Here is a 9,598-nt window from a genome sequence, read left to right on the forward strand (position 1 = left end):
TTCTCCCTTCCTCACCCTTCCTCCTTTTAATTAATACCAGAGCAAACTGCTGAGTGAGGTTCTCCATGAGAAAGAGAATTGTTGAGTGAGGGGATTGTGCCACGTGCAGTGGGTTTCATTTTCTAGTGCAGTGGGAGAGGAGAAGAGGGTTCCAGTGCCACTCTGTGCTCTAACCTGGCTGTGGGATTAAATGCTCTAGAGGCAGGTTTCAGTAGGCCTGAATAAGGTTAGATTTAGTGGGAGGGTGCTTAGGTCCCATCTCCACCTCAAACCATCACTGACCGTTCTCCAAAAAGCTTTAGAAGTGATGTGACACTGTGTTGGGAGAAGACCATTTGGTCTTGATGGCAATTCAAAGAATATTATCACCCATCAAAAAGACTGACAACAGAACAAAAGCAAAATAGGCTGAGGCTTGTGATATCTTGAAGAATTGCGTTAATAAAAGATACAGTGATGATTTTTGTAAGTTCATGGACCATCTCCTTTGGAGAATGTAATTTTTTTTCCTAACACAGATAGCAAGTTGCTTTGTATTTCAAATAAAATGCAGAGATAGTAATTTAAAAAAAAAAATCTTGGAGAAAGTTCTTCAAAATTTTCTACAATTTATGGTTAGATCTCCAAGTAAATGTGATGAAACCTTACTAACTTAATTGGACAAAGTGTGTGGTGGGGATGACGAAATCAAGGAATAAGTGTGTATTATTGGGAGAGCCATCAGAATTTTGTACTGGTAGTCAGGCAAGAAGAACATGGATGTTGCCTAATGTGATCATTCTGAGAACTTCATAGCACGATTTAAGGGGCTTGTCTCAAAGAAAGGGGAGCAGTTCAGAGTGCTTGAGGGCACTGTTGAGCTAAGGGGGAGAGGATTATTTTTCATTTTTATTTGGGGAGGAAAGAGAAAGTAATGAGGAGTTGAAATTGGCTTTAGTTTTATCTCAAATTCTTGTAGCTTTTAGTTTAGTTAAACAAATCCAAGAAGTGTCCTAATATATTTTTTTCCTTTTTGTTTTAACTAAGAGTTATTATTTCCCTCTGAGATTCTTGGGAAATCTGTTAGTTGGATTGTTTGAAAAGAAAACTTAATCCTGTATAACACTTTAACCAAGCAAGCCAGGAGAATTGAGAAAAACTGAAGAAGAAGGACACATGTTATTTGCCGAAAATAAATGAGCTTTCTATAGTGAACACTGCTGTAAAATTCGCTGCTGTTATTGGAGCTAACCCTCTATTGCTGACGCATTTATAAACATTCTTGCGATGGCAGTAACATTGCACTGACAATACCCTGATTTACTGTTCTGGTGCAGATCTTGATGTCCCTGTCTTTGTTGATGATATGTGTGTTAAATGAGTTATTTCAGTTGTTTTCTCTCTCTGTCTCTCGTTGTCCCTGGCACAGATCTCAAAGCGGTACTGTCAGAACAAACTGCTTGGACTGTCTGGATAGAACAAACAGCGTGCAGGCTTTCTTTGGCTTAGAGGTAGGAAAAACAGTGTCCAGATACACAACCGATCCTGATGCTTCTGTAGCAATTAGGCTCTAAAAGTAGCATTACCTTCCCTATGAAAGATGAATTAAAATGTTTCCTAGATAGCAGTTTGATTTGTAGCATGGTACTTTTCTTGTTCTGGGGCAACCAGATCTTAGTAGTTACAGAAGCAGTAGTTGTGTAGTAGTTGTGATTAAACAGTAGTCATGCAGCATTATGAAAAATGTTTATTCTTTTTTAAGTGTCAGTTTCTTATGTCTGCTAAGGTTCAGGCTTGCAGTTCTAGAAGAGGTAGTAGTGTTGTAGTCCTTCACAGAAACACTTGCATTCACAGTTATTCTATTAGATGAAGTTCTTCAGCATATAGGATTACTGTTCTTAGCATCTGCCAGTGCTGTGTGTTCTTATTTTCACAGCACTGTACTGTGAATTCTTCATGGGACGATATCATGGTTGAGGCCTTGGCCATACTCAGTTTGAGTAGTTGGAAATTAACTGTGGGATTCAGTCCTCCTGCAGGGTTGTACTTTAGCATATTGGCTTGCTATTGAAACAAAGGTTCTAGCCTGCAGGCTTAGACAGTAGGGCTTGAACACATGAACCTGATAGGAATTGATAGAGTAAAATAGTACTGTTTGGGCTAAAAGAGTAGCTCTGAAAAACTTTTGACAGCTCCGCTCACCTTAATAAACTAAGTTTGACTCCTGAAGATAAAATCCGGAGGATGTTTAAAAATGAAAAATTATGGGTGCTGTAACATCAAGCTAAGTAAAAGGATTATTCTTTTTTTTTTCTGAATTTTATTTAATTAAAATGCTCTTGTCTTAGCATCTATAGGGAATTTCTGTGGGAACTGCAAAATCCATTTGCAGTTTGTTCCACAGAACAAACATTTCTGATTCTGGAATATGTAGTGCTTTGCTGCTATGTTTACCAAGTAAATGCTGTTGTCAGTTCATTGGTGTTTTAGTCAAACGGAATACTGAACTGTTTACGTTCATGCAAATACCATGGAAATTTTTCTTTTAACATTCAACATCAGTACATACTGTAGCAGATACAACACAATTTGAGAGATCTAATGCCTTTTATCTCTACCGTTTCAGTTCTGCATGTAGGGGGGTACTGTACTGCTCTGTACCATAGGGGGTCATACTTTTTAATTACTAGAATTAAGAAAAATAATTCTTATTCTTTTCTTTAGTTCACTGTGTGTTGAAAAGAGTAGTGGCATGATTTGAAAATCTCACTGCATTTTATTGCATTATATAGTTTGTATATCTGTTGATTGTGTAGTGATTTTGCCATGGGAGAGACAAATGATTACCTTACAGTCTTTCCTGGTCTTATATCTATTTGCTGGACTTTAACGGTTCACTGTAGATAGAAAGGCAAGCTTGAAGTAAGCAATTAGGTTATCTTAAATGAGCCACGAGAAACATTGCCTCTTGTGTTTTACTGATAATACAGTAGTTTTCTATGGCATAAGAACAAATATTTATACACTCTTAATGCATATAGTACTTATATAGCAAACTTAGCTTTGCAGTTCTATTTTTTCCTCTCTTACCCTTTTAAGAACTGGATTAAATATTGTCTCTTTTTTTTAAGACCAGGTGTGCCAAATTTTCCCTTGGTGAGAACTAAATTATAATTTCAGCTAAAATATGAGAGCTAAAAGTATAAAACTAATTAATAAGGAAGATGGTAAATCCTCATGAGCTACTTACTTAATTTTAAAATTCTATTTAAATGAGAGATTTAAATTCTTACTTTTTTTAACATGATATTCCATATAACAACTACTGAGCTCTGGATGACCACCTAAAATTACAAGATGAAGCACCCAATTTCTGAAGCTTCTTTTCTTGTTTATTTCTACTTAATTTTGCCTGTAAGTTTCCTTTTGTAGCTTTTGTTAATTCCTGCCCAATCTTCAGAATTTTGCCTTTATGTCATTTTCTGGTCATCATTTTAGATGCCTCCTCCTTGCTGTTGGACATCTGAAGGTTGTAAAGGTTTTTAAAAGCTCTTGAAAATAGTTTTTTTATTTAGTTTTAATTTTTCATATTTATTTTCAGTATTATGTTGGTAGCCACAAACACTAGAAACCTACTTGACTTTTTTTTACATAATCATGATTCCATAAACCAGGATTGCAAACAAGGTACAATGTCCCATTCTACATCCATGAGCATAACACAACATTTAAGTGATGTATTTAAATGTAAAATAATACATTTATATATATTATATATACACAATTTAAATGCATTTACTGTAGACTGTGCATCATAGAAAATTACTTCAGGTATATTGATTGTAAGAGTAAAGATTGCAGTGTGTTATGCATGAAAACAGTAAATGACAGAAACCATTGTGATGTCACTGATCACAAAGTTCTGTTGCTGCTGCACTTGATAATAGAGGTCAGTGTGTTTGGTTTTGCACTTGGGAAGAGCATGAATTGCTCTAATTCTCATTTATATAAGTAGAAAGATTTGAGAAACAAAAATTGTAACTAGTGAATTTTTAGATGAAAATATTTACAAATCAGCTACAGAATTCTTTTCCTATATTACTACCTATCTGTAAAAGAAAATGAAATGCTGATGCTAATGTTACATGTACGATGCCGCCTTTCAAACATGACATGGTGTCAATTTGTTCAGCATGATACATATAAACCAAAGATTTTTTTTTTTTGGTGCCTATATGCTGAAAAAATATGTACCTTTTACTAAATACATTTAAAAATTTTTCTTTTGCCAATATTGTCTTCAACTCTTGCAGATGCTAACAAAACAACTGGAGGTATTAGGATTAGCTGAGAAGCCTCAGTTGGTTACTCGCTTTCAGGAAGTTTTCCGATCCATGTGGTCTGTGAATGGTGATTCTGTCAGTAAAATTTATGCTGGAACTGGAGCCCTTGAAGGAAAAGCTAAGGTAAAGTACATTTTATTTAAAACTTTAGCAGTATCCAGTACGGGTTTTAAAAAATTCTGTCATTAATATAACAACTATGAGATTTTATTTTTTTAAATGTGCTTTTATTGTAATCCTAAAAAAAAACAACAACCAAACAAAAAAAATTAACATAAAAAGGTTGGTTATGTTGATAATCAGATCTTGTTTCAGTGCATCCTTTCTCAGCCATCCCTATGCCTCCCAGATAATACCATTCTGTAGGAAAGGATGAGGCTCAAAACTTTTATTTCTCTTGATCATAGTTCAGAAAAATGTATATTCAAAGAAATTAGTGCTGATTTGAATATTTTCATTTTTTTCTCTGTGTCTATGCCTCCTGCTGTTTCAGTTTCATTCACTATATCTCCTTTCTTTTAAAACGTGTTTCACTGGATGATGTTGATCATCTTCTAGTGTTTATTAACAGTGTTAAAATTAAACAGGTTGCAGCTCGATGTTTTTTGTTTGCATGTTCCTCCAGCTATTTCTTTTTAGATTTGCAATTACTGAAAAAAACCCAAATTCTGTTTCTACCTTGCTTTATAATGTTGTGATAACAATTCCATACTACATGACAATGTAATGCTCTGTTTGTCTTCAGCTTGTTTGTTTTTGTTGATGCCTGAGTTGTTCAGATTTTCTAATGCTGTCTTTTATTTTTCTTCTAACAATTTTGCTTTTTCTGTTTCCATAATTCTCTCTTATCAGGTGATACCTGTCAAGACAAACAAATGTTGAACCATAGCAATTTTTGCCCTTAGTTCCTTCAAGAATTTCTTTTCATACCATTCTTTTTATTCAAGAATGCGCTGCTGCTCATTGCATATTATATACTCATAGTCGATTGTTCTGTTTTTCCGTCACTTGTTCATTCAAACCATATCAGGGTCCTTCTCTACACAAGGCATCGCAGTAAGCTACATAAAAAGAAAATAAATAAAATAGACTTGTTGCTTATTCTACCCTTAATTGGTGCATACAAGACTTTTTCATTTGGGAATTGCTTGTATTTTAGTATAGAGTGGAATTTGGTTAGAGATGCTTAGTTTTATTTTCTTACAAAAATGTCACCCAGACCATCAGGAAAACTACAGTAAGTATTTTATGGAGTCTCTCCCCTTCTCCTGGCTTTCTCATTCAACCTTACTTGTTTCTTTTCCTAAGTTCATAGTTCTCTGACATTCATTTGGCTACTTAAATTTTTTACTTTGTAAAATGCATTTACTGTATTTACACTTCCATTTTTAATGTTTAAAACACAGAGTATGTTTACTCTGCTGTCTTTGTAATAACACAGGATCCCTGCCCTGGTACAACTGTTAATGAGTACCACATCTCATAAATGAAACACAGAGTCCCTGACAGAAGTCCATCTGTTTGAAGAGGATCTTTAATACTTGCAAAGCTATACAATACTTGCCATTGTTTCAATGAAAGCTGACCGGCTCACTACTCAGCATCTTGAGTACTCTGATAATATATTTTAAAATGTAGTTTTGAAGTTGTTAGCTGTATTCTCATTTCTCAAATGAAAAGTCTGATGGTTGAAATTCTTCCATGCCTTGCTCGTCAGTTTGATTCCTCAAAGTCCAAGAGTACTGAGAAGTAAAAATATGGAAATTTAGGATAGGAAAAAAAAAAATTTTAACCTTAAATGTGTTACATTTCTGTACTGAAAAACAGTCCTTTTTAAAGTATTATAATACTCGTTACATCTAACTCCTTACCTACTCTTTCTTTTGCTTTCTCTGGGTTCCTTTCAATTAATTGCCTGATATGTGAATGGTGAGTGTGTTTTTTGGATCATGTCATAAGTTATACGTTGTCTGACAGAAAGGAAGCAGCATCCTATTAAAATCCTATTGCAATAGTATGCTCCCCAACACCTCATCCACATTGTCTTCCAAAAATCATGGTGCCAATTTACTACTGTTTATCCTTGGCAAAAGAGTAGTTTCTTTCTTGTTGTCTAGTACGATTCATAGAACTAAATGATGGGTTAGTTTTCTAGTTTTCTTAAGCTTTATTTCTTATGCATTATGACCAATGAAAGCAGTAAACTTGGGGTATTTTTTGTAATAATATAATGCAGCATCCCTGATGGATTAAGGTCTATATTTCATATACATGCAACAGCATGTGTTTACATGCACCTCACAGGCAAAATACACTTACATGCATAAGACACAGCAAACCATGTAATCAAGAAAATGTCTTTGTGCCAGTCATTGTCAGTGCTGTGTACGCAGATTAACACTGCTGGTTTTTGAATCGAGTATGAGACTGCATGACATGTTGATTATGTTATCCTCTTAGGTGTCTGACCCTACAGGGCGTAGCTGTAGTAGCAGTACATCTCTTGGAGGTTCTTGTTTAGCTCAGGAGGTTGGACACCGTTCTTTTAGAGCACTGTTCAGTCGTGCCACTTGTGTGCAGTGTGTGCAACGACAGTGTCTTCATATGTATGTAGCTATAGATTAGTGTTTATGTTCCTTCTGGGATACTGCATGAAACTTGCATGTTATTTTAAAAAGTGAAGGGGTCTTAGTAAGTTGAAACTATCTCTGTTTTTAACATGGATATTTCAGAATGTGAATTCTGAACTAATATGCTCATATGTGCATATACATACATATTCATGTATCATGACATTTGGACTCAAGTGCTTGCTCATCTCTCACTATTTGGGGAAAAGCCCGAAATCCTGTATCATGGTCTAAACATGGCACTATATCAGTTTAATTTTTGAAGACCAACAGCTTAAGGAAAAAAAATATTATTTCCCTCCCTGTAGTATTTTGTTCAATAATTTAAAGTGGAATAATCTGGTGGTTAGATATGCCTTGAAGTTATTACTGTGTTGTTTAGCATTTGGGAGGGGGGGGAAAAAAGCACACATAGTACAGTAGGCTCAGAAGACTTCATTTAACATTTAAAGAAGGAAATTGCCTTAGATTTTAAAACCATTAATGCAGTTTACAAATATGTTACTGAATTTGCCAATGTTATTGTGAGCAGTGTCCAACATAAAATATTTTATACGTGTTCCTCCCTAACAGGCTGGAAAGCTGAAGGATGGTGCTCGTTCTGTGACCAGAACGATTCAAAATAACTTTTTTGATAGCTCCAAGCAGGAGGCCATTGATGTTTTGTTATTGGGAAATACCCTAAATAGTGATTTAGCAGATAAAGCACGGGCTCTCTTAACCACCAGCAGTTTACGCGGTATGTGTCTTTCAGGATTTTAATCTGTCTGATAACTATTTGGTGTAAGAAAGCTGTATGGAGTCTGTTTTCAAAGCAATATTGGAAAGTATAAATGCTATTTTATGTTCTGTTGGCTTATTAAAAGATGAAAGTTACTTCTGCTTTACTAATATTACCAAACTAACATGCTGCAGTAATTTCTTTACTGTTTATATTTTGTTGATGTCTGGTGGTATAATAAGTAAATATTTGTGGAGCATATTTGTCAGAACTTTACTGTAGATGCATGTTAGATATGTTCTGTTCAGTTCTTCAAATCCATTTATAGCAAGTGTTAACCATGGTAATTACATGCTGAATTTGGGGGGGGAAAAATCCTGATTTATTAAAATATTAGGGTTTTTTGTTGTTTGCTAAATAACTTCCTTAATTTGATCTGTCATGTCAGTGAAGAAATTCTCACCATGATTTTAAACTAGATAGAAAGCATTTCTTCTTTTCTCAAGCTTAAGAATGCTGGTTTTTATCTTCATTTTGGTTTTTAAGGTACTGAGAAACAAAAGGGGCTTTGATAATAGAAGAAAATTTATGATAGCAGGAGCTATCAGAAAATTCCTGATGAATAATTTTTCATCACAAAATGTTTTTTTGTGAGAAGTCTTTCCCAGGAACATGTGTGCCACAGAAGCTCGTCAGGCAGAGCGTAGAATTCTACATCAAACTCAGAGGGATTTCAGTAGGAAGCTGTGCTTAGGCAGGGTAGCCATGTGGGACTTGGGTGTTCTGGTTATGGGCAGCTGGTTCACGTAATCAGAACAGGGAGCTGAACCACAGCATCCTGCATCCCCGAACAGAGGTGTAGCCTACAAGGTCCCCAGGACTACAGTCATATGTCCCATTCTTCTGCAGGTCTGATGGGCAGGGAAATATTAAGTGGGCCAGGTGTAGGGCTGTGTTTAGAGTACTCTCCTGGGATATAAAAAATAAAGGAGCTAATTCTTGGGCAAAGAAGGAGTCTTAAATTTGAGTCTTCTTTCCAAAATCCCAGGTAAGAGTGTCCTAAATGGTGGGTTATTGTTGTTTTTAGGGATTAATAACATTCTTAATTTTTCTTGTTTGTTTTTTTTTTCCCCCATCTATTTCTCCTGGACACTTCTCAACCTAGAATGAGAAGAATGTGTCAAAGCTTCAGAGCAAATCTGTGACATAAGAAAAAAAAAAAAAATCTTGCCCAGTTGTAGTCTTCATCTTTTGGGTATTCATATATTCCTGATGTGGAACCTGAAAGACTGTTTTCCTCTCATTTCTTTACCACAAGGTTTCGTGCTATTGTAACTTTTCCTGTATCTGAAACCTGCTAAATTGGCCTCACCTCAAAATTAGTTGAAAGTCATTTTCGTTTCTTATCACTTTCTCTGTGAATGCAAACTGTCCTTTCAATATTTGCAGCTCCTGTCAGCTGAGGAATATTAATCCCTCTTCACTGAACATAATGTCTTTGCATTGTCTGCTAGATGGTGATTTAACTAGAGAGATACTTCATCATACATAAATCCATTTTTAATAAAGGAAGAAAAGAGAATTTGTCAATACTGTTGTGGAACTTTCTAGATTTGGCAGCATAAAAGATGTGCTTTAACTGGTGCAAATGGTTATGTGTAACAAATTGTATATTACAACATGTTCTGTCACATACTGCTGGAAAATTTTAAAACCAATTACTTATTTGACTAATTTTTTTCTTGTTTCCTTCTTACTGCATCCGTAGTTTCAGAGCAATCATTACAATCAGGTATAGTATAGTCAATTAAGCTGTAAATACCTGAGCAGCTCTTGTTCTTCTCTGGCTTTTTTCTTGTGCCTATTTGCATCATGTTTGGTTGTGGGCTCATATTTTCCTAGTAGTGTTTGGATCTGGCATTCGT

General features: G+C 35.2%; 1 protein-coding gene across 2 annotated transcripts in view; it reads left to right on the forward strand.

Annotated features, from left to right (window-relative positions):
- Positions 1-9,598, forward strand: part of SYNJ1 (synaptojanin 1) — a 60,068-nt gene that overhangs the window by 19,390 nt on the left and 31,080 nt on the right. For both annotated transcript variants that reach the window (XM_010286519.1, XM_010286518.1), the window contains exons 9-12: positions 1,409-1,490; positions 4,293-4,445; positions 7,535-7,691; positions 9,442-9,465. In XM_010286519.1, the coding sequence (XP_010284821.1) occupies positions 1,409-1,490; positions 4,293-4,445; positions 7,535-7,691; positions 9,442-9,465 (416 nt within the window). The remainder of the gene's footprint in view (positions 1-1,408; positions 1,491-4,292; positions 4,446-7,534; positions 7,692-9,441; positions 9,466-9,598) is intronic.

The sequence above is a fragment of the Phaethon lepturus genome, unplaced genomic scaffold, assembly GCF_000687285.1.
Source record: "Phaethon lepturus isolate BGI_N335 unplaced genomic scaffold, ASM68728v1 scaffold31154, whole genome shotgun sequence".
Lineage (NCBI taxonomy): Eukaryota > Metazoa > Chordata > Aves > Phaethontiformes > Phaethontidae > Phaethon > Phaethon lepturus.